A 26,169-nucleotide genomic window follows, 5' to 3' on the forward strand; every position below is an offset into this window, starting at 1 on the left:
GAGCTCGCGACCCCCCGCCCTCGGGTGCTTTATACGTCATGAACGGAGCTTTGTCCCAACCTACCTACCTACCTACCTACCTCCTTGCATCTTCCCTATCGACCAACTGCTAGAACGCCATATATCCTGGGTCAAATCTCAGAGACAAGGAGGAAGAACAGCGTGCAATATCCTGCTGGGGGATCGCCGAACTACATCAAGCGGATGTGAGGAAGGATCGAAGCGAGCGAAACACCCAGTCTCTCTTGGCCCGCAGTTCAGCCCTTCGGATATCGCCCCCTCCGGTCCATCATGGCAAAATCGCCTAGTCCCATCTCCTTCAAGGAGCTACCTCTTGCCGACCTGCGAGCTCAAGCTACCCTCAACGTCGAAGCGAACCAGTTCTCGGCCCAGAGTTGGGTCAGCAACGCGAAGAAGTGTGCGGAGGAAGCTGCCGTAGCAGAACGGGAAGGTAGACAGGAGGAAGCGTTTGTCAAGTATCTCAAAGCTTGCGGGTGAGATCTCAGGTCCTGGGAACACTGTATTGGTAGCTAATACCATCACGTTTATCAGCTTCTTTGAGCTCTTCCTCTCGCATCGGGATTACCCGCAGGTCAAGGCGGACCGCGCAGCGAATCCTCTATGGCACGACTATATGTCGTTCTCTCAGGTAGGTTGCATCTCTCCTCGTAATATTTGAGATTCGAAGCTGATGTCACGCATCATGCAGAATCGGTCTCAGTACCTAGCAAAGGCCAAGGCAATAGCTGACGTCCTGAAGACGAGAGATGTCGAGCAAAACCCTGCAAGGTGACTAATCAACAGGTCCTCTAGCCTGTGTATAGTGATTAACCTTGACATCCTCCTTGTACCCCCAAAGACCTTCTTTACAGGTCGAGACCACGACTGCTACCCCTCAACAAGCCGAGGAACCGGATGTCTCTGCAGGGGGCTCGATCGCCGCAAGAATGGCAGCTCTACGGGGAGCGGGTATGCAGGTCCAGACGAGCCATAAGCGTGTCAGCCGAGATTTAGGAGGCTCAGCCAGTCCGGGAATGACACCGGGTAGTGCAGGACTCAACACGGGCACTACTATGGGCGGTAGTCGAAGTCCCGCAATGGGCTCAGGAAAGGGGTCTAATACGCCCGTGGAACAGCCGGGCAGTCGAAGAGGGTCCGTGGCAGGAATCCAGCCTTATTCTCCTCAGCCTCAACTCGATCAAAACAAGACTGGGTCCTCGTTCACTTCGATAAAGTCGATGCATCTGCCCTCCCGACTACAACCGACACCCAATGAATCGCAGCAACAAACGCACGATAACGATTCGTCCCGTCGAAGCCCTGCCGCGGATGAAAAGGCAGGCAACGCCGTCTCACCTCGTTCCGCACCAAGAACCTTGCCGAGTGTCCCGACCGTGAGCTCACACCACCACAAAGCGTCGTTGCCGAACCTCCCCTCTTCGCAACCGACTTCGTCTTATGCAACATATGGGCATCTTTCGAACGGGACGGCTTCCGCCAATCCGTCTCAAACCGTCACCCCGGTGAGATCACGTCAAAATACGGTCTCTTCAGCCGTACCAGAAGAAGAGGACCACATGGCGCACTTTAGCTCGCAGTTCCCCTCGCTGGATGAATTCGAACACAAGCCCGATTTCGCCATGCCCGCGCTTTCCTCTGTGAATGGAGGGGAACGACCATGGTTGCCAAGACAGAAAAGTGGTAATGGAAGAACGGTAGATCGACCAGATACCATCACTGAAAGCCGGGAGGACGAATCGGACGGCTTCAGGATGCCTCGTCTACCTTCCCCACCCCGGAACAAGCCTGGTCTGTCAGATACTGTCGGACTCAATGGCATGAACGGCTTGGGACCACCTGATATTCCTCAACGGCCTTCAAGTTTGCCGATGCCGGACACCGACACGTTGAACGGGGGACAAACGTCGCCCGGTTTACCCGCCTTGAAACCTGCGAATGCGATGGGTCCCCCTCCACTAGCACCGAAACCTCAGTTCAAGACCAACGCTTCCGTGCCGACCAGCGAAAAGCCTGCCGTCAAGCCTTCGCTTCCGTTTACCAATTCGATTATGCCAAGAACTGTATCGGACTATCTTGATAACCCCGCTCTTAAGGTCCTGCTGATTGACACGAGGTCATTCAACGAGCATCAATCCGGTTGGATCGGTCAAGATATGCAATTACCGGATGGGAGGTCGGTTGATAGTGTCTGGGTCGATCCAACAATATTGCAAAGACAAGGGTAAGATCATTCTGACACCTGTGCAGCATAGGTATCTCTAAACGAATCTCTCATCCGGTTTTAGCCTCGACTCTGTCAAGCTGGAGAGCGCCTTGTCTCTTCAGCCCTCAGCCGAACAGCGAGCGTTTGAAAGACGAAAAGATTACGATCTGGTTGTGATATACGACTCCGCCTCCAAGGCGTTTCCGGCAAAAGGAGCGAATGCAACCGCGCCGTCCACCCTCTTTTCAATCATCTTCGAGAAAGAGTTCAAATCGTCAAAGACGCTAGCGAGGAGTCCGGTCTTGCTGGTTGGCGGTTTTGAAGCGTGGTCAGACGAGCTGCGAAAACGGGCACAGAATGGTGTCGGTCCTGCCAACGGGTATACACAGGCCTCGAAAGGCCCTCCGCCCGCATTACCGTAAGTGCAGAGTCTTTGTCTACAGCATGTGAGGCTGAATTTGAAGGCTGATCCTACCTGAAACGTCCGTAGTGTCAAAAAGACGAGTCTGCCGCCGGCAGGTCTTTCGAGTCCGGGATCTCCGGATTTCGGACGTTCATCACGTAGAGAAACTGGAGTCTATCGCTCATCTGCATACTCTCGAGACATCACAGAGAACGTACGTTGGTACTATGATTGGAATCAGAGGTCCATCAGTTGATCACATTGAATTATAGTTTGCTGGAGCTTACCCGCAGTCAATGGCGGGATATGGCGGTGGCGGCTATAATGGTCAACCTATGATACCGTCTTCTCTCCAAGCCGGACCCTCGAGACAGCCATCCAGCTATAACCGAGAACTAGAAGGCGGCCCCAAGCCTCCACCTCCTGTTTCGAGTAACAATTCGCCCGGACCGTTGACGCGCCGCAGGAGCGACTATATAGAACACGCCACTCAGCCCTACTCCGGTTATGTGGATCGCTCTTCTCGCCAAAATTCGATCTCTTACCCAAACTTAGCCCAACCGCAGATGCCGCCTCCGGCTGCTTCGTCAACAACGACTCGACAAGAGTCTAGGCCGCAAGCTCCGAGATCCGAATCGATCATATCGTTTGACGGGCTTTCGAAACTCCCGGATCAAGACGATATGTTGTATTGGAGCGACGTAGGTCTTGGTATTTCTGGCTTGAAGAACCTCGGCAAGTGAGTTCAAGTGGACCGGAGTTTTAAATGAGAAATTCCACACCTGACATCGACGACTTGACTAGCACGTGTTATATGAATTCGACGTTGCAATGTTTGAGCGCGACATTCCCACTGGCGCGCTTCTTTCGGGGTATGTCCATGACGAAGGCAGCGCGATATCACACAACATTATGTTGAACGATCGCTTTCATTCTGAACAGATGGCAGTTTCAAAAGAGCTATCAACACGGTGAACCCATTGGGCACGAAAGGAGATCTCGCGAAAGCCTTCGCGACACTTGTGTCCATGTTGTGGGCAGAGAGCTACACGTTCCTTTCGCCGGTCACCTTCAGAGTGAGACTTCAGTTACAGCTAGGGTTAACTTCTAGCTCACCAATATCACTCTACATACAGAAATCGATCAGCACGTTTGCACCATCATTTGCCGGTACAGAGCAGCAAGATTCGCAAGAGTTCCTAAGTTTCTTGCTCGATGGTCTGCACGAGGACCTGAACCGCATAAAGAATCGACCACCCCCAGTAGAGATGACACCTGAACGGGAAGCGGCCCTGGAGACCTTACCACCATCTGTGGCAGCAGAGAAGGAATGGCGCATCTACAAGCAGCGGAACGACAGCTTTGTGGTGGACTTGTTTCAGGGGCAATACCGCAATAGGCTCGAGTGTCTCACTTGCCACAAAGTATGTCGTGTCTCGTCCGGCTGTGCAAACGGATACTGATCGACCTGCTTATTTCTGGCAGACGTCGACCACTTACGACACGTTCATGTACCTGTCACTACCCCTGCCGAGCCAAAATTCAAAGATCTCGGTTTATGAGTTGATTGACGACTTCACAAAACCGGAAATCCTGGACGGCGACGACGCATGGTCAGTGGATATATGATGCGTACTATTACGTACAACGTACTCATCGTTTGGCTCTTTTAGGCACTGCCCGCGATGCAAACAACCTCGAAGAGCTTCCAAGACGCTTAGTATCGCTAGGCTCCCACCTGTGCTTCTGATACATTTCAAGCGATTCATTGCAAGGCGTGGCGGGTTGTTTTACGACAAGACGGAAACATCGGTGATCTTCCCGGCAACCAGGGAAAGCCCTCTGGACCTTACTAGGTGGATGCCAGACGATGCAAACCGTGGCGGACATCCTGCTGAACCTCTGCAGATGACGGGACCATACAAGTATGAACTGTTCGCCTTGAGCAATCATCAGGGCAACATGAGTAACGGACATTGTAAGTCAAACCATAGCCTTCGCTGTAACAAAAGTTGACGAAGCTCGGGACCATTGCTGCTAGACACCGCTTTTGTGAAATCGTCAAAAGGTGCCGGTGAGAAAAATTGGATGTACTGTGACGATAGCAAAATCACACAGCATACTGTCAACGACGTAGTGGTGAGTGGACGATCCGAAGACAATCAACTCTTGAGGTACTGATAGATAGACATCTATGATTAGGCTCGACCGGACAAGGCATATATCTTGTTTTACAAACGGATGCAGACTTAGGACAGTTCGCTCAGATAAAGAGGTTTACAAAATTGGTGTATAAAGAGGCGTTGTATATCGGTATCATTCATGCAAGTCCATCTGATTGTGAGCAAGTGCTACGACTCTGCGCTATCGTGGTTCGTGTATGATAGCTGTGTGTTTGGTAGGGGGTGATGTCACGGCAGAGTACGTCTCCATATGCCTTTGGTCTGGCTGGGCATGTTTGGGCTCAAAGCGGTCTGACATTCGTCGAACAGTCAGCTATGCCCGTCCTCTTCGAATCCGTTCCACCATACTCACGGCTCAGCTCTCTTCTGCTTCTTCCTGGTTGGCGTCCATCTTGCAGTAGTTACGCTTGGACGATTCGGTCGATCCACCACCGTTCGCCCTGAACCAGGAGCAACGGTTCGAGAGAGCGGTGAATGATACCCGATGGCTCAAGCGACGAGGTCGCCGAAACGATTTCGGCAGGTCGTGCTCTGCTTTGGAGAAGGTGGCCGGTTCTTGGGGCAAAGACTCTGGTTGCGAAAGCCTTGACCCGGGTCTCGCGGTCCGGATTGATGATCGGGCTCGCAAAGGGAGTGCATCTGGACCTTTGTTGAGAACGGCGATGGCGTCACGCAAGGTAGAATCGACAGGTTCCTGATGAAGACTGCGCCTAGCAAAGTCTCGCAACTTGGTCTCATCCGCCTTTTCCGGTTCGTCTTCAGATTGATTGAGCGCGACGATCAATTTCCAACTAGGCGAGCAGGGCACCGCCTTGCCGGAAGACGGCCTGATCGGGGCTTTAGTTTGTGGGTCGATAGGAAACGAGGTGAAAGAATCGTCGGATTTGGAGCTGGTGAGCGGTCCACCAGGGCTCGAAGATATCGACTGGCGAAAGCTCTTGAGCCGGTTGCCGAGGGTGATGCGGACATTGGACATTGTGTTTGGATTTGGTGTGTCGCGAACGGCGTGTGAATTGTATCTAAACGAAGGTAAGGGTGAGGCTAGCCAGAGCGTTTATAAGTATGTGAGTTGAGGGAGAGAGTAGTGGATTTTAGCAGAGTATTGCGAAATGCGATTGATCAAGCGATGTTTGCATCTAGAACTGGGCTGGGGTAGCTTCCAATGATTCGAGCGCGCGCGCTAATCGATCGTCATTCGGTCATCATCGCGCCAAAGCACAATCACCTCTTGCGGTTGTGTACAATCACCCCCCTCGCGCCTTGATGATGACGACGCATGTACCCTCAGACTGGAATCCAGTTGCCAATGATCGCTATGGGCATGCCCCAACTAGAACACAAGTGGCCGGTGGACCGTCAGAGACGGGTTCATTTCGGTGCCGATGCACGCGCAGAGCTAAGTGACTCACGAATCGCGCCTGATAGTGAAATTCAGAGCGCACTTGATGACTTTGGCTTCCTGAGCTTGCTCGTTACCTGTCATTGATTGGCCCAGGCTCAGGGTAGGTATCGAGGACGAATTTTGGGGTTTGAGACGAGATCCACTGCCGCCAAGAGCGTTAGACGGCGAAGATGTTGGCGAATTGAATGTCGAGTTGTTGAAAGGGTGTGTCGGTGCGGGTCCTAATACTGGGCTCGTCGTGGCGGTCGTATGTGCGACTGTGTTGTCACCTCGGAGAGTCCTAGTCAAGTGAGATGGTATCTGTAACGTGCAGACTGTATTGACGGATTTTGTGTCTACCATTCGCAAGCTGTCAGATTCTGTTTCTGCAGATCGAGAAAGGTGAATCCGCAGACTTACTGGTATCGAAAGCTATGCTCCCGAACAACTAGACAAGCATACGAGCAAGCGCTTCAGCCTGTCGATCCAACTGTTTGCACCTGAGGACGGCACTCACCTGATAGTACTTGACGACCGACTCTTCGTCCATCAACTGGAAGATGCCAAGGTTCCCCCCTCGAAAGCACTGCGACGGGATTCCGGTCAAGTTCGACATCTCCTTGTTGCCCTTGTAAATCTCGCCCGTACGACGCCATAGGCAAGCAGGGGTATGGATGGCCGAAAAGACTCGGTCATAGTCAAGCATTAAACGTTCGAACGCCTCTTCGACAAAGATCAAGTCGAGATCGCTCAGGCTCTGCGCAATAGCGCGGAACGCCGGTCGGAAAACCGACATCGGTCGGAGAATCGCTTGAATCGAAGCTTGTGAGACGCTGAGTTAGGCATGTGTGATCAGCAACAAGGCGTCAAATCGGTCGATAGCTCCCCCTCCCGCAACAGACCTACTTCTTTTCGAGCCACTTGTACATCCTCGCATAGCCACGCGCGTAATCGTAAGGCTTCAATAGCCCCGCCTCGTATTTCGCCTGTATGACCTTCTTTAGTCTCTCGTCCCTCGTCCCCGATTGTTGATCAGCAGCTGCGAGGTAAAACTTTTCCCTACAGCAATCCCGACGAAATCGGTCTCAGCCTCCGGTTCAATTCGCATGCTCATCAATAGGGCTAAAAAAAGGACTGACGTATTACTAGCCTCGGGAATGAGCGGCTTAACGTCCTCCTGAGCTTGAGCCGTTTCGAACCTCTTGGCATTGGCATCCGTCTCGACATTGAACAAGCCCATCCCCAGGGCATTCCAGTCAATTCCGTAGTCATCCAAGGCGTCCAGCCCGATCAACCCGTTTCCAACCTGATCCTGATCATCCTCTGCCCCCGCACTTCCGAGCGCATTATTTCCCGTCGCATTACTATTCGTTCGACTAGGTCCGGGGCCGGAGAGAACTTGAGGGTTCAACGTTTGCGTCTGTGCCGTCTCGGTCAGCACATCCCCGAGTCCCCCGGGTAAAGATGGGATACCCAGACTCTCGAGGTATTCAGAGAGAATCCCAAATTCTCCACCTCTTTCGGCAGATGCTCGGCGCGGGGCATTGTTGAGTGGCACATTGAGGTACTTGTTCGAGTCTTGACGACCTGAAAGGTGGTTGCTGTTGTTGTTGGTACCGGCAATGTTGGAGACATTGTCCTCGGGCCTCTGCAGGGCCGATGACGAAGAAGAGGATCCAAGCGCATAGATGTCCCGATTCACGGTAAACGGTGCGTTCGAGCTGGAGCTGGCAGCGTTGAGCGGAAGCATGCCCATTGCTTCGTTTCCCGGCCACATGTTGGGCATGTCCGATGGCCCGGAAAGACGGCTTGACTCACCCATCGCGTTATCATTGACGTTGATATTGCTAGCGTCATCTGTGCGACTGATATTCGGTGCAAAAGCCCAATTCGACGTCGAAGCCACGGGATCCTGGCCCTGCAGTGATTGACCCCCGTTTTGATAATCGTGAAACCCCTGCGCATTTCCCCATACAGCTGCTGGCGAGGACGAAGACGAGCCGACCTGATCCGTTCTCTCTTCCCGGTCTCTTTCAATCGCTTGTTGCGGCCGTGATTGTGACTGCGATTGGCCCATCTGCGGGAAACCTGTGCCCGTGGAAGATGTCCTCCTTCTCTTGTGCCCGACTGTTCCACCTCCATCGGCAGCGACAGTCGTCATTTCACCGGCATACAGTTCAGATCCAGAACCCCCACCACCAGCTCGCTTCTGGGCAGCCCGGACGGCTTGCGCAGCGAGTTGTTTGGCGGCGAGCTTGGAATCTTCTAAGCAGAGGTGGGTTATACCTCTTTTAACGCTGTTACGATGTCGGATGCAACAAGTCAGGAAGGGGGGAGGGTGAGTCAAAGGTCAAGTGGGAGGACGTAAAGTGTATAGATGGAGGAACTGACCATCTTCGACACGGCCGCTCTGTATCGCAAACCATATGACTGTGAGGGTTCGACAAGAATGAACCATAGACTTCAGCTCCTTTCTGCTTCTGCCGGCAGATGCGACTCATCGTATATACTGACCTCCGACGACAATAGATGCACGACCTGATCTTCTTCCCACCCGGTTCCCGCTTGCTCCGCTTCGTGTCGCTCATCTCATACACCTCGTTCTCCATCTCTTCTGGCGATTCGACATGCTCATGGTCCGGCTCGCCGTTGTTATTGTTATGACCGCGAATATTGCTATGTATATTCTGATCCATCATATGGTTGTAAGACGTACTTGGTTGCTGTTGTTGCTGATAATGTGCTGAGGATTGATAGGCGGACGGGTCATTGCTGTGTGCCATGTTCATGCTCTGCATCTGGACATAGCGTTGGTTCGACATGATGTTGAGCAGACCGGGATATACGCGGACAGAGCGGGATTTCCAGCGTCGCGGCCCTGTCGAACGATCCTATACGTTCCCAGTGAGCGATTATGTGTAGGCACGGTGAACGAAGAGTGAGGTACTTGATGAGAACTCTGTGTAAAGGGGTAATCGGGGTAACATCCTCCTTGTTCGACCTTGTGATCTGCGACGAGAGAGAGAGATCAAGGGGGAAAACAGCATCCGGCGGCTCGGGCTCGGCAGCCTCGGAAGCGGTATTACGGCATTACGGCAGGGGAAGGAGGAGGCGGGCGACGTGTATCGGGGGAGGGGCACGAGGGTCGCGCTGATCACCCAGCAGTGACTCGAGCCACACACATCTGACCCGATGTAACGTCCTCGAAGGGAAAAAAAAACTTGGTATACAGCAGTACTGCGACCTATTACCCTCTACAACTAGGACAAAACGTTAGCTGGAGACTTGAGCAGATATGGACGACGAGATGAAGTACTTTTCGACCCGGGGCGGTGACGAACGGTTGACGTTCGAGGAGGTGAGCCTTGGCGTCGTTTCGGCCGAAGATGCTACAGTACTCGCCGTATTTATCTTTCGACTCGTCACGTATCTCCTAGGCCGTACTCACTGGTCTAGCTCCCAACGGCGGTCTTTACATTCCCGATCGTATCCCCGCTCTCCCCTCCAACTGGGCCGAATCCTGGAAAGACCTCTCCTTCTCCGAACTCTCTTTCCGCATCCTCAGCCTGTTCATCCCTACCTCTTCCATCCCTTCGGAAGACCTCGCCGAGATCATCCTCCGAAGCTACTCGACGTTTAGGCACGAACAGACCACCCCCCTGAAACAGGTCGACGAGGACGAATATGTTTTAGAATTGTTCCATGGACCGACGTTTGCGTTCAAGGACGTCGCTTTGCAGTTCTTGGGCAACGTGTTCGAATACTGTCTGAAGAGGAAGAATGCGAACTTGAAGGAGGGAGAGGCGAGGCACAAGTTGACCGTCGTTGGTGCTACTTCAGGAGATACCGGAAGGTTAGTTTCAACTAGCCTCGCTGGTTGTTAAGGGATGCATGACCTAACGATGCCGATAAATGCTGAACCTCGACCTTGCGTCTCAGTGCTGCCATCTACGGTCTACGAGGAAAGCAGGACGTCTCCATCTACATTCTCTACCCTTACGGACGGGTCTCGCCCATCCAGGAACAACAGATGGCGACTGTGCCGGATGAGAACGTGCACTGCGTCGCTGTTGATGGGACGTTTGACGATTGTCAGGTGAGCAGTCACGCCTTGCCGCCCAGTCACGTCATCGTGGACTGAGATCTGATCTATGTCCGCCCTGGATGGCAACCTCTGGTAGGACACGGTCAAGACGCTCTTCTCCGATGTAGAATTCAACGCCACACACCGTCTCGGAGCTATCAACTCGATCAACTGGGCCCGTATTCTCGCCCAGATCGTCTACTACTTCCACGCCTACCTCCATCTCCCGGCTCATGTCCGTGAAAACCCGGTACCCAACGTTCAATTTGTCGTCCCTACTGGGAACTTTGGAGATATCCTCGCTGGGTTTTATGCGAAACGGCTGGGTCTGCCAATGAAGGAATTGGTCGTTGCTACCAACGAGAATGATATCCTACAGAGGTTCTGGAAGACGGGGAGATACGAAAAGCAGGACTCGTCAGCACCGAGCACTACCGAGTCGGCCGAGACCGAGGTCGTTCAAGGTTCATCAGATGGTTCTCAAGCTCAATCCACGGGAGGTGTCAAGGAGACCATGTCCCCTGCCATGGACATTCTCGTCTCGTCCAACTTTGAACGTCTCTTGTTCTACCTCGCTTACGACACTCAAGCCGTTCCCCGATCCAACGTTGCCGATTCGGCTTCGGTCGAACAGCCCAAAGCCGAGGTGGCTGGTGCAGGGAACGCCGCGAGTCAGGAAGACCGGGTCCGTAGAGCACAGGCGGCGGTCAAGGGGTGGATGGACGAATTGAAGCGGGAAGGATCCGTTGACCTGGGAAGCGTATTGCAACGAGCCAAGGAGGACTTCAAGGCGGAGAGAGTCTCGGACAAGCAGACGGCGGAGCAGATCAAGAGGTATTATTCGAGAGAGTCTAGGTTTGGGCCCTATGTCGTCGACCCCCATACGGCTGTCGGGTTGGAAGCCACTCAGCGCGTGGCGAAGACTGCGTGAGTAGCCGGAACATCCTGGAGTCTGTCCTTTGGCAACTGTGCTGATGCTATATTGATCACAATCCCCGGGATATAGGGCACCTGGGACCACCTTTGTGACCCTCTCAACGGCCCATCCCGCCAAATTCGATGCCGCTGTCAAGGGAGCTCTTCCTACCTCCGAGTTCCCAGAGTTCGACTTTGACGGCAAGGTCCTCCCTGACGTTCTCAGAGACCTCGCCGGGCTGGAGAAACGGGTCACCAGGGTCAAGGGTGAACAGGGAGTGAGGGAGCTCATTGAAAAGGTCGCCAAGGAGACCAAGGATGGAGAGGCAAAGCCGACCGAGGAGGAAGGCAAGGGCAGCATGTAGACGTGTGGACTTATTGACCGCCTGTGCTGTTTCAGATATCGATCAGAATTGATCTGTGTACTATATGCATAAGATACGGGTGAAAGACTGGCTACATCGATCGAGATCGGGATAGGGGTAAGGCAGGATGAATGTTTGATGATGTTCTACGCGTGCATCGGTTCGCGGCGAGTCTCTGGTCAAGTTCCCATCATCAGACGTCCCCATCAGTCAGGTCGTATGATGAGGAAACCTGTGCGGTTTACGTTCTGTTTGTGATCCAAACGGAGAGTCAGCCCTGACATAGCTTTCCGAAATCCCTGGCGGTGCCGTGGTGGTTGGTGACTTCCTGCAGGTCGCGAGGTGAGCAGATGTTTGCGCAATGCCGCTGATGAGCGCTGGTCGCCGAGCCACACATCCTTTATCGAACGCTGATCACAACTCGTACCCTTTCGACCTTCGAAGCTTATCCATCACTCGTGAAACGCAGCTCCTGTACCCCCCTCAGAATCAAGCCTGATACTCACTCCGATTGGGGAAACACCGCGGAGCGACAGGATGAACCCTCTTTCTTCGGCCAGGACGAGGCCGCCACCACGACCTCTCGGTTCATCTCAGCAGCAAAACCTTCCTACCCCCTCCTTTACGCCAACTACCTCTAAAAACGACACCCCTGAAAACAAGATCTACAGCCAATCTGCCTATCAGCTTCTTACCGACGACGATACTCGAAGGGATGCTCGGTTCAAGAGGCGGAACGAAAGTCTGGCGCGCAAGAGAGACTCGGGAACGATCATCATCCCGGAAGTAGAGGGAGAGCGTGAGCCGGAAGGACCGCAGCCGCCGAGTGATGTTGCAGATGAGTGGTATGAGGTTGAAGATGAGGTTGAGTTCGGAGGCTTCATTATGGGCGGAGCATCTATCGACGAGGATCGTGAGTGACTGTCGGGCCGGATACATTCCTGCGGACGTTTCACGATGACATTAATGCCCGCACAGATGAAACGAGCCTGGACGAATTGCCTTTTCACGTGTAAAGTCGTCTTCACGGCTCAAGCCATTCCGAAGTATCTCTGCTGACACAACCATTATGTCCACATCATAGTCTCCTCGACATCCTCCTCTACCTGCCTCCCAGCGATATCGTCAACTTTGCATGCTGCTCCCGGACGCTGTACGAAGTCGCGCGCTCTCCATCCACCTGGCAACGCCTCTATCACAGACACGCGGGGTGGCGAATCCGACGACCCGTCCGGAATGACTTGTGCGTACAGACCGAAATCAACGGACCATTTGCGGATACGCTCGACTGGCGAATGTTGTGCCGAGAGAGAAGAGAGTTGGAGGAGAGGTGGGATCGAAGGAGGTTCAACCCCAAGACGGACTCGTCAAGACCCGCCAAATCAGCAATCTACTGCTCGTTTGCGGTTGAGAACTACATCATCACCGGAGCTAGGAATCGGTCGATTTGTTTTTACGAGTTTGAACAGGAGGAGAGGGCGCTATCGATCATCTTTCGGATCAAGGACGCTCATGCTGGGTCGGTTCTTTGTATGGAGGTGGATCTGTTGGGTGGAGGTGGTGCGGGAACGATGTATACTGGAGGATCGGATGGGAGAGTGAATGTATGGGATCTCGATGGGGTTTTGACGGAGTGGAGTACGTTTAGAGGGAAACCGGTCTTAGTAAAGAGTATGGTCGGCCATGAAGCGGGAGTGCTGGACCTGGTCGTCGATAACCATCGCGTGTTGAGCTGGTGAGTTATGTAGTACGCCCAAGACCAATCATCAGCTAAAGAACAATCAATTTCTCCTTCTTATGTTCTAGCTCGAAAGATGGCACTGTTCGAGGTGGGAAACAGCGTCGAGGCCACTGCGACCGTTGACTAACGCATTGTTAACAGTCTGGTGCAGAAACTCGTTGACATCCACGGCTCAAGTTGACCTCCTTGGTGGTCCGATCAATTGCATCGCTTTGCATCAAGAGACGGGCATCTTAGTCGCGGCCGGATGTCACGGGAAGATCACGTTCTACGACCTCGAAACGATGAAGCCTTTACAAAGGTGTCGCAGCCAAACCCGAGATACCGTTGCTTGTGTAGGATTCTACGTAAGCCGGACCGACTTCTCGCATTGGCTTTGCTGCTAAGCGGACGAGATACTTGTTAGGACGACCTGGTAGTCTGGGGCGACACGCACTTGCGACTCGCTCAGATGGGTACCGGAAGGGTCATGTTCGAACAATCGGCCGATACCGAATTGATCCGATGTTTCACGATCATGCCTCGAACGGGCAGGGTGATCACGGGGTCGTATAGCAATCAGGTCGGGGTATGTCTTTCCGTTTATCTCGCCTCCCCAACGTCACATGATTGACACCTCATTGTGATGCACTATAGGTTTGGCCACTTCATTCGCTATCCAACCGACGTGTCCTGAGAACACCAGGTCGAGTTCTGACCATCAGCGCTACGGCCACCAAGATCATCGCGTGAGTCCCAGTCAGCTCGTGCAGTCACAACATCGCTGATCTGGCGCTCCCTTTCAGCGGAGATGATCTTGGCAATCTCACCATCCAAGATTGTGAGATTCGATGCTCGAAGGCGAGTTTGGCGCGACACTTGGCTGATACGTAGCACATTTGACTCTTTGATTCAGTCGGCTACGGACTGGTTTACGACGGCTACTTTGATTGATGGGCCATTTATGATCCCACGAATGCACAACTAGCCCTCGTCGCAAGTGTAAAAAGTAGTGAATAATGTCGGACTTCCGAGCGATACAACCGGGACCTTGTAAGATGACGTACTGGCACCACCTTCCTTCCTTTTCCCGACCATGTCAAAAAGCTCTCAATGTCACCATCCAGTTTCTCATTCGGACAGGGCACCTCCTCGTTCCCGACTCTCGGCACTCCGGCTCCTCCTCAGCCCGAGCGCCTCGCTGCCTACCATGGCCTTGTATTTCTGCCGTTTCGGGTCGTTCTGCCTCTTTGCAAGAGTCTTTTTCACCTTGCGTTCGGGGCTGTCCGACGAGGCAAGCAAAAGCGAAGTTGAATTAGCCTCAAGCGAAGTAGGTATCATACGGGTTACGTGTGCGACGGAGACTTACCGAACGACAATGACGGGTACGGGGCTGTGGGAGACGCAATACCTGCTGACGCTTCCCATCCCTGGTGCACCGAGTGCCGCTCCGAATTTCTGTAACGTAGATCGAGATCCTTTCGTTCCTACAATCAGGGCTGGATAATTGCGTTGGATAGAAACGTGTATCAGTGACAATTGAATAGGAATACAAAAGGATGCGCTAGACGACTCACAATCCGGTCGATAGAGCGAGATGAGACGCATCAATGTGGAAGTGACCTTGCCCGCTACGTATTCGACAATCACGGAGATCTGCCCGGTCGCAAGCACCGCCTGATCGTTAGCCCAGCGATACCAATGGAAGGGCCGTGTCTCCCCGTGCTCACCCGTCGATCCGAGACCTCGTCATTCAGCTCCAAAACCTTTCTCAACAATCCCCCAGCCTCCTCCCTAAACTCCTCCTGCGCTTCCTTGCTCGCCTTTTCCCCCTCGTCCAGCTCGATCACACGGACGGCGACGACCTCGTCTCCGTCCTCGATGAGGGACTCCATGAGCCATTCGAGGGCTTCAGAACCGGATTCGTCGGGGGAGACGGCTACCATGAAGACCCGGGTGTTGCGGGTCCGGCGGTAGGCATCGGATTTGGTTTGTAGCGTATAGCTGAACAGAGCCGACTCTTTGATAGGGTTGTCGAACGTCTCGAATCCTACTTTCCGTGTGTACCCGAATTCGGGACCGATGGTGGTCCCCGCTCCGGTTGAGGATGTCCGGGTCTTGGGCACCCCAAATCCACCACCTGAAGATCGACGAGCGTGGCCGTAGCCTTGACTGGACAGACCTACTCCTCCTGCATTAGAATCCGTGCCGATTAGGGTGTTGGTATTGCTCTCTCCACCCTCGGTGTGCACCGATTCGGGTCGATGAGCGAAGGCAGATTGTAATCCGGCGTTGTTCATCGAGAGGTGTTCGTGGTCGTTCGAGGTCGATCGTTGTCGAGTCGGTACCCAAGGAAAGGACACTCTAGGTGCACCGGTTGGAGGGGAGAGGGGAGGAGAGGTGAGCTCCGGTGACGTGGGGTGAGGACTGGGTGTTCGGTGGCTGTAGCTCGATTGCTGGATGATGCTCGGTCGGAGAGACGGGGATGGACCGGGAGAGTTTCCTGGTGATGATTGAGATGTACGGAGGATGGGTCTTTCTGTCATATTGTGGTATGTTTGAGGGTATGGTAACAAGCGGGTAGGTAGGTAGATCTCAAAGGGAGGAGGGTTGACCGGACTGGGTGAGGCGGGCGACGAATAGGACCGAGAGCCGAGAGCGAAGGGGATGATGATTCAAGGAGGGAGGATGATCGATGATGAGGGTTGCCAAGACATGGGGGAAGTGACGCGGGTGCGGCCGGAATCGTTTGATTACGTTATCAACCCATTCGCAGCCAACGTCGCGCGCCTTAAAAAGGGTGGCTACAAGACGTGTGTCCAAGTGATCTAGTCATCTACCTCCATGTAGCATGCCATGAGTACAGTGGTTCTCTCCTTCCACTATGCAACTGCCCAAGACGTTGAGTAGGAATGATAAATGGTGCTCATGCCACATTCCGAAGGTATAAGTAGTAACTCGAAAAATCGGTTATGAAGAAAAGTCTGGGGGGAAATTCATTCATACAGCAGTCCTACGATTTGGTCACTGAATACTTTTTGTAACGTCGTTGTCATCTTTTTGGCATGTCATCCTACCAGGCGTATGCTGAAACGTTGCTCGCCGCGATCGAATAGCAATAATGTCGGGATGACAACAGAGTCCTTGGAATCAGAGCTTTGCAATCGTGTATACGCATGCACCTTTGGTTGCTCACGTTGCCCCCAAGTATAACAACCACATCGATCGCGATACCACCCACCCATTGCCGACGGTGCACCGACCTCCCAATAATTAGTTTCCGGAAAAAGCCTCCGGACAAAAGTTGCGAGACCCCCGGTGCGGCTAGGTTGCAAAGCCCAAGAGGACGAGCTGGTTCATGAAGTCACTTCGAACAACGACCAGACATAGCAAGTCGTCCGTATAGATAGGTCAATCATAATAGATTACATAGGACTGACAGTGTGATCGATCATGCCCAAAGCTACGAAGAAGCAGAAGGAAAAGGTCGCCGACTTTAGCGTGAGCATGCTCGAGTTCGGGTTACGTCCCGACGATCGCCTTTAGCTGATCGTGTTTTGCCGCTCTGCTTTGCGTTCGGTTGTCGTTCATCACAGAAAGCAAAGCTCAAGTTGGGAAAGGGCAAACAGGTCGCTAACAATGCTACGGATACGTCTTACAAGGCGAGGTGTGAGTGCGATCGCGGCCCCTACACAGCTCGCTCTCAGCTCACATCCATTTCATCGTCCACCTATCGGCTTGTGGCCACCTAGCTATCGCACTCCCGACCCAAAATCCACTACTCCGTTCACTAAGGGACCAAGATCCATCGTCCTCAACTGAAGATGCTAAACCCATCTCCCACCGCGGTCTGACTTTACACGAAGTCCTCGTCCTCCTCCGACATACCAACAAGGGAGCCAGGAAGGAAGCTTTGGACGAGCTGAAAGAGGTTCTTGTGGATGGGATGCAAAAGGGGATAGCTATTGGGAGGAGGGAAGGGGAGGTCGGGATGGTTGTCAGGGGGATATTAGCTCTGATCACGGATGAGGTGAGCGTGCTATAGTTTGGCAGAAAGGTGTCATGAGCGTAGAGTGCGAGTGAAGCTGATTGCAGAGCTCATCTTCGTGAGACTGTAGGAACGGACGGTCAGAAAGGCCTTGTTAGGTTTCGTCAACTGGTACCTCCCAGTCCTGCCCTCGGTTTGTAGTCTTCTTATGCTTTTCCGGATCGATCGAGTGCAAAGCTGACCGACGGACCTTTACAATGTTCGAATCGCTGTGCAGGACGTCATCGACCCTCATCTCCCCATCCTCCTCTTGCAAACATCTTCAGCCCTCTCACACATCTTTCCCGAAGTCCGAATAGACGCTTGTCACCTCGTCTCCCTCTTGCTCGATATCGCGCCCGCGTCTGTGGTCTCTACCTGGCCTTATCCGAAAAAGTCCGCCGTAGAAACGATTTCTGGGCCGGGGGAGGAGAATACGATCTTGTCGGGTTTGAGGTTGGCAGCAGGTCTAGGTGGACAAGCAGGAGAAGGAGGAGCGATGGGTCAGACCCTGCTACCGGCGAGCAAGTTGGTGGTCTTGAAGACGATCTTGGCGTTCGTCCGGGCGGGTCTGAAGAAACAGGGGTTGGTCGTCCTCGGCACACCGGCGGGTCATAATACGGGAGTCAATGCGATGGCGGCAAAGGATATTCCTTTTCCGCAAGAAATCTTTGAGCGATTCGATGTGGCTCACAGACGGACGAGACATCCGCTCGGTGGACAAGAAGAGGTGGCGAAGGAGGTCAGGTTGGACGAGATCATACCCGTGGAGCAGCTAGGAGAGGCGGACGGGTGGTTGTTCGGTACTGGGTCGGGTCTGGAAACAACGGGGTATGAGGTTGGGCAGAGGGTTAGGGAGGATGCTCAGGACGAGTACGAGTTAGGGGAGGTGCTTTCGGTCAGTAACGACGTGTAACATCGGGTTGTATTCTGATCACACAAGCTGATCAAACCGCGACTCTTCTTAGACGCTCTACCTGAACCTTCAGCCCTTGCTACTTTCCTCGCTACTGGAATCCGCACCTGCGGCATTCAGCCTGTCTACAGGATCAAGTGTCGACGTGCACGTCTCCCTCTGCAGCACTATTGTTGACCTCGTCGTAGCGCTCGCCGGGGTAGTTCTCAAAGATTTCCCCAAGACGAAAAGCTCGGGCGAGGTGAGAAAGGCCGTGACGATCGTGGTCAACAAGATCGGGGCGTATTTCCCGTTCGGGAACCTGAACGAGATTAGGGGACAAAAGGTGAGGCGGCCCACTGGGGGAATTATCGTGTCATCGACCGGATTGACTGACGCCGTGAAATATCATTTCTAGGGCAACGCTCAGTTGGTCGAAACACAGCAAGCGATCTCGGTGGCGTACTCGACGCTGGTGGTAGAATTACAACCAACACCGGGGCGTCTACCTCCTCGACCCAAGACTTCGACGGCCAAACAGGTAGCCGCGATGATGGAGTCAGGCTTCCAGGAGACCTTGACCGGGAGGACCAACAGGGAACGAGCTGCTTTGGCCGGTGTTGCCGGTTGGTTGTGCGATCTGCTGGCAAGTCAACGTGAACGACATGGGTTCGGCACAGATCGGCTAACATCCCTTGAGGGTATACAGTCTATCAATGGAGACGCGCTGCAGCCGTCGCTCAGTCCCCATGTTTATGTCACAACCCTGCCAGTCATCTGGTCGCTGTTGACATCGTTCTCCTTCCTTCCGCCTACTGGCGAGGACGAATCGATCCCGGCAATGATGCTCAACGCCGTGCTGGAGCATTTGTTCCGAGCGGGGGCAGATTCTGCCACGAAACGGTTGGGAACCGAATTTGTTTGCAGGTTGGTAATCGTAAGTATCGTATTTAGCTGTATATCTCGACGCTTCGAGCTTATCCCTCTCTCACAGGTCCATGAAGCGAAGTTCCCCGTCTACCCTTTCCATATTCCGGCAAAGTCGCCTTGTCGAGAGGTTCTGGCTCGATGGCTCGTATCCTTGCCTAGAACGCTGTGGGAACTAGGCAATAAGGATCGTGACGCTTCGCGCTTGATCCTGAAGTTCCTTCTATGGCTCGGTAACCGCAATGACACGCTGTTTTTGACGCAGGATCGCAAGGCACTATGCTCCACGTTGACCCCGTACTTCTGGTTAGACCATCCGGTCAAGGGACCCGTGGCGGGACCATGGGCGCGGCTGGAAGACCAAGATGTCAAACGACTGGCTTTGGAAGTCGCTACTGTGTGGACGAGGGCTGGAGATGACCTGCACGCGGCTGTCACGAAAGCCACGTCAGGATCGCCACCAGATGCTGCCTACTGGAAGCGAACCGCTTGACGACCTCTACGACCTCAACGAATCGATCCGACTTTTTTATGATGTAATCCTCTGTATGTACAAGTGGCTGCAAGCGCCGAATGCGAACGCTAGGTGTAATATAATGTGACAACGAAATCAAAAGTGGGCCATACAGGCATTAGTGCTCAGTTTACTCGTCAATCTCATCGTCGTCCTCGGCCGACTCGTCGGTCTGAGCTACCACTCGGCGTCGCACTGTAATCGTCGGCAATGGTAAGCTAAAAAAGAGGCAAGAGGCATCCAGCCGGATAGACTCACTGGGACGCTTCTTTACGGGCGAGCCTGGTATCGGCTTGTTCGCCCGACGACGTGCTGCCTTGGCCGTCTTCTTCACAGCATTTGCGGCCAGCGCGTTGTCCTCCTCTCCCTTGGCCTTGTGTTCTGCGAGGATCATCTCAAACTCCTTCAACTCGGCCTCGGGCTTGTTGCTGCTGAGCTTGTTGCTTCGGGCTTTGACCAGGATCTCGTTGAAGCGCCGGAAAACTGTTTCCTCGTGTAGCTTATCTTGATAGAAGGGCAGACCCTCGATCAACTTTTTGACTGAACGATCCGACTTGAAGGGCAAGAGGGACAGGCAGAACGCGATGTCTCGCCACTGTCGTTCCGTGTCGGCCAATCGGAATCGCTGACACAGCTTCTCGATGACACTTTCGGCTTGTTTTTCCTGTACGATTGTGGGGGTGTTAGCCAGGCCGCGTGGAATATATCCTCGACCCGTGACCTACCTTTTCGATATAGCCAAATACGGTCTTCATGATTCGCTCGAACATTTCCTCGTCAACGGCGTGCTGACCGACCGACAGGTGGCTGATGATGTCCTGCAGGTTGTTGTACAGCGAATTGTCCTTCTTCGAAAGCTCGTCGAAGAACAACTTTGCAAGGTCTGAAACCCGTGGCTCCTCGTCCTCGGTGCATTTTGCCATCTCGCCAAGCTGACCCTTGACCTTGATCATTCCGTTCAAGATCAGATGAGTCAACACCATCAGGGTGTTCTTCTTGACTACTAAGTCCTTGTCGCCTAATCCCTGATAGAGGCGGTCGCTGTTCTGTGTATCCAAAATATCGTTGTTTAGCCCAGAAGTTCGAATGATGCCGCGCTGCGACTCACCTCGTCGATCATATTACTGAAACATAGTGCAATGTCCCCAAGCGCAATGACGATGTTGCTTCGAACGATCGGATCCTTGCTCGTCTCCAAGATCTTGAACAAGAGAGGAAGATGCGCCTCGCAAAATTGTGCGCTGACGCACATTAGCTTGGTCATGGCTAAGACGGCAGCTTCACGGAGTGTTGGCGACTGTCACACGACGATTTAACATGGTTCTCATATTCACACAGCTAAAGTACTCACCTTGAAGGCCTTGGGCGCAGAACAGATATGCGCGATCATGCCGCCGTACACCGCCAACAACGAATCTTCGCCATAAAGCAGCTCTCGTTCTCGCACGCTCGCCACCAAGTCGCCAATGTCGTCTTCGGCATTGCCCGTCACCGCTTCAAGGTCGTTTGCGTCCTTGTCAGCGGCTTTGCCGGCATTGGCTGTGGCCGAGATCATCAGCATCCGAGGAGGGGATTGGTTTCGCAGCCAGAGACTAACCCTTGTTTGACTCGTCTTTCTGACGCTTGACCTCGCGCTCGACCAGCTCAAGATAGACAATATGCTTGATAGCGACATGTCCAACAACAAAGACGAGTTGAGCCAGGTGTGTCGCATCGGTTGCATCGGGTTGGCTTGTGGGTGCGGCGGGTTCCTCGTCAGTTTGGATATCTGACATCTGGTCGTCGGCTTTGAGTGGCCGATTGAATACACGCGAGTGCAGCTGGTGAATAATCCTGCTGCAGAGCACATCTGGCTGCTCTCCCAACAGATAAATCGTATTGAGCGCTTGCTCGGCCATGGCGAACCTGCATAAAAACGGTGAGAGACGAACAGATAGATGTACAGCGATAGCACACATACCATTGACTCGACTTGCTCTCGCCTTCGATCGTCCGCTCGAGGCGCTCGAAGACGGGACTGTCCATGGGGATTCGCAAAGTCTTGTCGATCAGCGAACCTATAAAACAATCTCCGCCCGGTTAGTCGCCCTGTCAAATGACTGGAAGTACAGATCGAACTTGCCCTTGACCTTCTTGGCGCTTCCACTGAGACGTTGAAGGGCAATACACGTGTATCGTGCGAGCACCAGGTCCTCCTGTGAAAACGCAGAGATTGAGCCTCCTCGTCAATCAAGTAGATAGTCCGCAACGTACCTGTCCTAGCGGTCCCAGACCAATCTTCAACAACGTATCGACTCGCTCGGTCACAATCTCCCGCTTGGCAATAGCGAGCATTCCCAGAATGATAATGGCGCCCCGTCGCTGAGCCTTGTCGATGGCTTTGTTCGTGCTGTAAACGTGCCATAACCTGTTGATCACGTCGGGATGGACACCCTCAGACTCGTGCTCCGCCATCATGGTCCTCATCAATTCTTCCAGCGAGGTCAGTTCGGCCAAGGTGGCATTGTATGTCCGCTCAATCATGTTCTTGGTGATCCTGCTGATCTGCTGTTGTGCGGACATGGCGGGGTCCGGCAAAACTTCGAAATAGAGCCGCTTGTAGACGTCGATGACGTGCGACCGAATCCCCTTGAGCTCGGTCCCGTCTTCAGTGGTGCTATTATTGTCTTTATTCCAGATCAAATGCAACATCGTCTTGATCCCAACCTCGGCGAAGTGCAGCTGGTAATGGTGGGCCGTCTGGAAGAATTCCATACTAGCCAAGACCTCGGCCTTGCTCTTGGATGTCAATAGCTGTTTCAGTGTTGGTACGGCGTTCTCGAGTTGTTGAACAAAGTACAGGGCTTCCGCGTAGATTTTGCGGGTAGCGCGCATCCGCTCAGCAATCTCGTCACTGACGACAAGATCTTCAGCAGGAGCAGGTTCCTCCGCGGCCTCTTCTTGGACCGTGGCAACCGGTTCCGCCTCGTCCACCTGCATCTCGTCCTCGCCGGTCGCGGCCGTCCGTTCCCGCCTCCGACCACTCTTCATGTTCTCCGCCTCATCCTCGTCCAATCCAGCATTCCGCCTAGCCACCTCCATCTCCTTGCGTTCAATAGCCTCGAGCCGTTTGCACAACGTCTCGTAGCGCTCCTCGATCAGGGTGATGTTAAGAGGACCTCCATCGATGGCCCCATAGATGTGGGTCTGTAAGAGCGTATTCAACAGTTGGATCGACGCTTTTCGGACGCTCGAGGTCTTGTCCTCTAGCGAGCGGATGGTGTAGTTGAGCATCTTGAGTCGTTCTTTAGGGAACGGTTGTCGAACTCTGTCGAGTGGAGGACGTCGAGGTTGAGATCACGTATATCACTGGCTTGACACGCCTATGACTCACTCGCAAATCTTGATCAACGTCGCCAACAACTTGCTTCTCACCCAACCATTGTTGTCCAGAAACCTCTCAAAGAGCAGCTCAAAGAATCCCTTGATCTGCTTCTTCTTGGCCTCTTCGTCCCCCTCGCCCATCATCGGAATGTTCTGGATGAGTATCCCGATAATCTCGATGATGGCCATCCGCATCGTATATTCTTCGCTATCGAGATGCGCGAGCAGGAGACTGATCTGTTTCTGAACCAGTCGGGGAGAAAGTTCGGCGAGTTTGACGAGGAAGCGCGAGAAGGATTTCGGGCCTTTGGCATCGACCGATTGTTGGAACCGCTTGTTGGCAACCTCCCTGTCGGGCCCAGATCACGTCGACTCAGTAGCTATCCTGCAGGTTGGTGTAGGCGACTTGATAAGCAGACGAACCTTAATACCTCTTCCGTGGTCTGAGTATGGTCGAACTCGGCGTCCAAGACTGTCAATAGCTCGGCCATGGGTTCCGCCAGATGCTCAAAGTAATTCAAGTTTTGGAAGATCGTCGTCTGGGCGCCTATGAATCCCAAAATGCAAGCACTCATCAGCCGGGCAAGAACGACAAGTCTGACTCTACCGCGCACTGACCAAATGCGTGCCCGTGCGATTTGACAGCGACACAGATGACCCGGTAGATTCCCGTCTTGATCTCCTGACTCTTCAACCTGCTCTCCGTCTCGCTGATCTGCCATACTGACTTGGTAAAACACCTAAGTCACCCACAAAACGCGAATGTCAATCACATCATCTCCCTCGACACGAGCCTTTACCGCAAAAGATGTCGGCTCAACGTACTCGACGAAAGCTTCCCGTTCAACCGAAGTCGTCCATATCCGATCCGTCCGGATCTTGAGCACGCGGGACATGGTCTGGAGGACGACGGGGAGTTGATCCGCCCAGTTCCATACCCGGCCTGCTGTTGTCGAGGTCGATTTCGGGGTCTTCTTCGCTGCCGTTTTCTGCAAAGACAGGTTGGAAAGCGGATTTTAGCTATGTTTTAGGGGAGTAAGGCCTTCTCTGTCTTGACCGCTAGCGGAGCTGAAGAGAACGACTAGACGCACCTTGCCTCGTCCATCCCGAGTGGCCGGAACCTCTGCCACCTCGCCCTCATCCGCCCCCATTTCTTTCCTCCCGCCCAACCTCTCCCCGACCTTGACCATCCAGAAGAGTAAGAACGCGTACATCTCCAACGGACGTCTGTGCATCAAAAACACCTGTTCTTGCGTCTCGGCGTCGTCCTCCGGGTTCGGGTGGTCGATGTCTCGGATGGTCTGATCGGATTCCGAAGTGAGGGAGGAGCAGAGAGAGTCGAGGAGTTTGGAGAGGATCGGGCCGGGAACTTGATCGGCGTGTCTAAAGGGGTTGCAGCGTAGTTCAGAGTAGAAATGCATGAGGAGAATAAAGAGTCAGCTGATCGAATGTAACGACCTAGAGCATGACGTCGAGGACCCACTTGAGCAGACTCCGATATACGTCAAAGACTTCTGGCAAGGTGATACACTCGGTACTTTGAGTAACCTGATCGACAGCCTCGTCCAGCGCCCGGTTCATGTCCCCAGCCGACATGGACTCTATATCGAGCTCATGATCGATCTGGTAGAGGGAGATGTCGGAGAGGGATTGGACCTCTTCTTGGAGGTTGAATTCTGGCGGCATCTTGCGGTGTTGTTGCAGCTGGTGGTGGTTCGGGCTATGGCTACTGGGTGTGGAGGCGTGACGAGTTCATACGAAACAAGATGAGGGGTGTAGCAGTCTTTCCTATCTCTTCGATCTCTTCAGAGGCACTGCTATATACTATGGTTTTATGAAGGCTGGGGTTGCTTATCAGGTCGAGGATGTGTATGAGGCTGACTGTACCACCCTTGCAACCTTGTGTCGAACATGTTGTAGTGTTTGTTTACCTTTTGCCTGCCTTGCCCTGCGCTGCCGTAATCGATCAGGGCGTTGTTTGGATACGCGTCGCCTGCGCCTCATCGCGCCAAAACGCGCCGCTCTGGATCAAACAGCGCAGCCAGACCTCTTCGCTTCCTTTGATCGATCCAACCCCTTGAAACAGCAAGGGTCTCAGAAGCTCGTACACGTTTTGATAGAGGGACCAAGCTCATTTTGAAGAGCCAACGATGATGGGGAGGATGTTTCGAACGAGTACCCGTTTGAGGCCCGAGATCCGAGACGGATGGTTAACAGCGAAAACTAGTGAACATCTCAAGAATTGTGGATGAATCGCATCAATATCGCTTGAAACGAAACCTACATCGCTCTTGAATCCCAGCTTGGCAATAGCTTGGAATTATTCCAAGATCCCTATCCAAAACACCACCGCTCAAACTGTTCTTCTTCTCTCACTCCGATTCCCACACAAAACGAGACCGACAGCCTCAACGAGACTGACACCTGACCACAGCCATGGGCTATCAAGGAAACTTCATCGCCCATCTCCCCGGACATCTCCTCTACTTGACATCGGCCATATTCCTCGTCCTCGTCTCTTTCAATACCCCTCTACTCAAGTCTTTTTACTTCTTGAAGGCGACCTATTCTCAAGGGGCCAACGCGGGGGACGTGTCTTTCGGGACGCTGGGGTATTGTTTCAACCGTTCAGGAGGGGAAGTTTGTACGGGTCCGCAGGTTGGGTATGAGATCGGTGAGTTCGAAGCGCATGACTGCTTTTCGCTGCGTCGAGGTTGTGTGAGGGTTTTGAGGTCTATGCCAGGGGGCTGATTCGTCAGCGATCTCATGGGGACGGTACAGATCTGAACTCGATCTTCGGTATCGACGGAGAGGGGCTCATCAAGATACCCGCGGCCATCGGGAAATACCTAACTTATGTTCTGGTACTACATATAATCGGTGAATATTCGTCTCTGTCCCACTTCATACGTTATAGTCACCCAACACGAAAGCGACGAGCTGAACCTCGAACTTACCGCCCTCCTTATTTCCAGCGCTGGTTTCCTGCGTTGGCGCGATCGTCTTCCGACTCATCGACACGATCGACAATGTTTCTGTCCTCTGTTTCCCTGCCCTATTATCCTGGTTCACGTCCGCCTGTACATTTGCAGCCTTCATCATCGACCTCGCCATGTTCTACGTCGCCAAAGCTCGAATAGATTCGGTCGACGGCGCATCGGCTACGAT

The 26,169-nt window shown here is 53.3% G+C and overlaps 8 protein-coding genes across 8 annotated transcripts; 4 read left to right on the forward strand and 4 right to left on the reverse strand.

The window, feature by feature from the left end:
* The first annotated feature begins 91 nt into the window (after positions 1-91).
* HD553DRAFT_197469 (uncharacterized protein) lies at positions 92-5,101 on the forward strand. Its single transcript, XM_046177069.1, has 13 exons — positions 92-494; positions 553-649; positions 710-789; positions 860-2,242; positions 2,307-2,642; positions 2,715-2,841; positions 2,900-3,366; positions 3,432-3,499; positions 3,570-3,703; positions 3,764-4,051; positions 4,113-4,240; positions 4,301-4,605; positions 4,669-5,101. Exons 1-13 carry the CDS (start codon positions 292-294, stop codon positions 4,806-4,808), a joined length of 3,756 nt encoding a protein of 1,251 aa, XP_046038142.1. The 5' UTR covers positions 92-291; the 3' UTR covers positions 4,809-5,101.
* On the reverse strand, positions 4,855-6,214 carry HD553DRAFT_197478 (uncharacterized protein). Its single transcript, XM_046177070.1, has 3 exons — positions 6,036-6,214; positions 5,163-5,851; positions 4,855-5,101 (listed from the first exon to the last, which is right to left on the reverse strand). The coding sequence occupies exon 2, from the start codon at positions 5,784-5,786 to the stop codon at positions 5,166-5,168; it is 621 nt and encodes a 206-aa protein (XP_046038143.1). The 5' UTR covers positions 5,787-5,851; positions 6,036-6,214; the 3' UTR covers positions 4,855-5,101; positions 5,163-5,165.
* Positions 6,051-9,153, reverse strand: HD553DRAFT_197455 (uncharacterized protein). The gene is made up of 8 exons (XM_046177068.1): positions 8,706-9,153; positions 8,583-8,621; positions 7,331-8,488; positions 7,098-7,250; positions 6,709-7,024; positions 6,612-6,639; positions 6,220-6,547; positions 6,051-6,140 (listed from the first exon to the last, which is right to left on the reverse strand). The coding sequence occupies exons 1-8, from the start codon at positions 9,011-9,013 to the stop codon at positions 6,095-6,097; spliced, it is 2,376 nt and encodes a 791-aa protein (XP_046038144.1). The 5' UTR covers positions 9,014-9,153; the 3' UTR covers positions 6,051-6,094.
* Positions 9,154-9,405: 252 nt separating this feature from the next.
* HD553DRAFT_348876 (threonine synthase) lies at positions 9,406-11,640 on the forward strand. The gene is made up of 5 exons (XM_046183417.1): positions 9,406-9,549; positions 9,629-10,044; positions 10,131-10,287; positions 10,373-11,202; positions 11,282-11,640. Exons 1-5 carry the CDS (start codon positions 9,487-9,489, stop codon positions 11,553-11,555), a joined length of 1,740 nt encoding a protein of 579 aa, XP_046038145.1. The 5' UTR covers positions 9,406-9,486; the 3' UTR covers positions 11,556-11,640.
* Positions 11,641-12,663: 1,023 nt separating this feature from the next.
* Positions 12,664-14,140, forward strand: HD553DRAFT_197579 (WD40-repeat-containing domain protein). The gene is made up of 4 exons (XM_046177071.1): positions 12,664-13,290; positions 13,362-13,384; positions 13,438-13,643; positions 13,703-14,140. The coding sequence occupies exons 1-4, from the start codon at positions 12,851-12,853 to the stop codon at positions 13,907-13,909; spliced, it is 876 nt and encodes a 291-aa protein (XP_046038146.1). The 5' UTR covers positions 12,664-12,850; the 3' UTR covers positions 13,910-14,140.
* A 266-nt stretch (positions 14,141-14,406) lies between these two features.
* HD553DRAFT_294016 (uncharacterized protein) lies at positions 14,407-15,921 on the reverse strand (the record flags this gene model as incomplete). The annotated part of the gene is made up of 5 exons (XM_046178447.1): positions 15,515-15,921; positions 15,006-15,370; positions 14,853-14,931; positions 14,645-14,774; positions 14,407-14,557 (listed from the first exon to the last, which is right to left on the reverse strand). The coding sequence occupies exons 1-5, from the start codon at positions 15,819-15,821 to the stop codon at positions 14,407-14,409; spliced, it is 1,032 nt and encodes a 343-aa protein (XP_046038147.1). The 5' UTR covers positions 15,822-15,921.
* A 721-nt stretch (positions 15,922-16,642) lies between these two features.
* HD553DRAFT_197596 (uncharacterized protein) lies at positions 16,643-19,693 on the forward strand. Its single transcript, XM_046177073.1, has 9 exons — positions 16,643-16,776; positions 16,872-16,944; positions 17,028-17,305; positions 17,394-17,456; positions 17,541-18,200; positions 18,271-18,543; positions 18,616-18,843; positions 18,907-19,134; positions 19,192-19,693. The coding sequence occupies exons 1-9, from the start codon at positions 16,729-16,731 to the stop codon at positions 19,615-19,617; spliced, it is 2,277 nt and encodes a 758-aa protein (XP_046038148.1). The 5' UTR covers positions 16,643-16,728; the 3' UTR covers positions 19,618-19,693.
* Positions 19,693-24,869, reverse strand: HD553DRAFT_197592 (putative mitotic chromosome condensation-related protein). Its single transcript, XM_046177072.1, has 15 exons — positions 24,485-24,869; positions 24,093-24,384; positions 23,827-23,990; positions 23,620-23,741; positions 23,425-23,548; positions 23,012-23,350; positions 21,892-22,945; positions 21,761-21,833; positions 21,599-21,695; positions 21,236-21,543; positions 20,990-21,177; positions 20,747-20,935; positions 20,364-20,684; positions 19,897-20,302; positions 19,693-19,833 (listed from the first exon to the last, which is right to left on the reverse strand). Exons 1-15 carry the CDS (start codon positions 24,685-24,687, stop codon positions 19,769-19,771), a joined length of 3,945 nt encoding a protein of 1,314 aa, XP_046038149.1. The 5' UTR covers positions 24,688-24,869; the 3' UTR covers positions 19,693-19,768.
* Between the last annotated feature and the right edge of the window lie 1,300 nt (positions 24,870-26,169).

This window comes from Filobasidium floriforme, assembly GCF_021052385.1.
Source record: "Filobasidium floriforme strain CBS 6241 chromosome Unknown HD553scaffold_6, whole genome shotgun sequence".
Classification (NCBI taxonomy): domain Eukaryota; kingdom Fungi; phylum Basidiomycota; class Tremellomycetes; order Filobasidiales; family Filobasidiaceae; genus Filobasidium; species Filobasidium floriforme.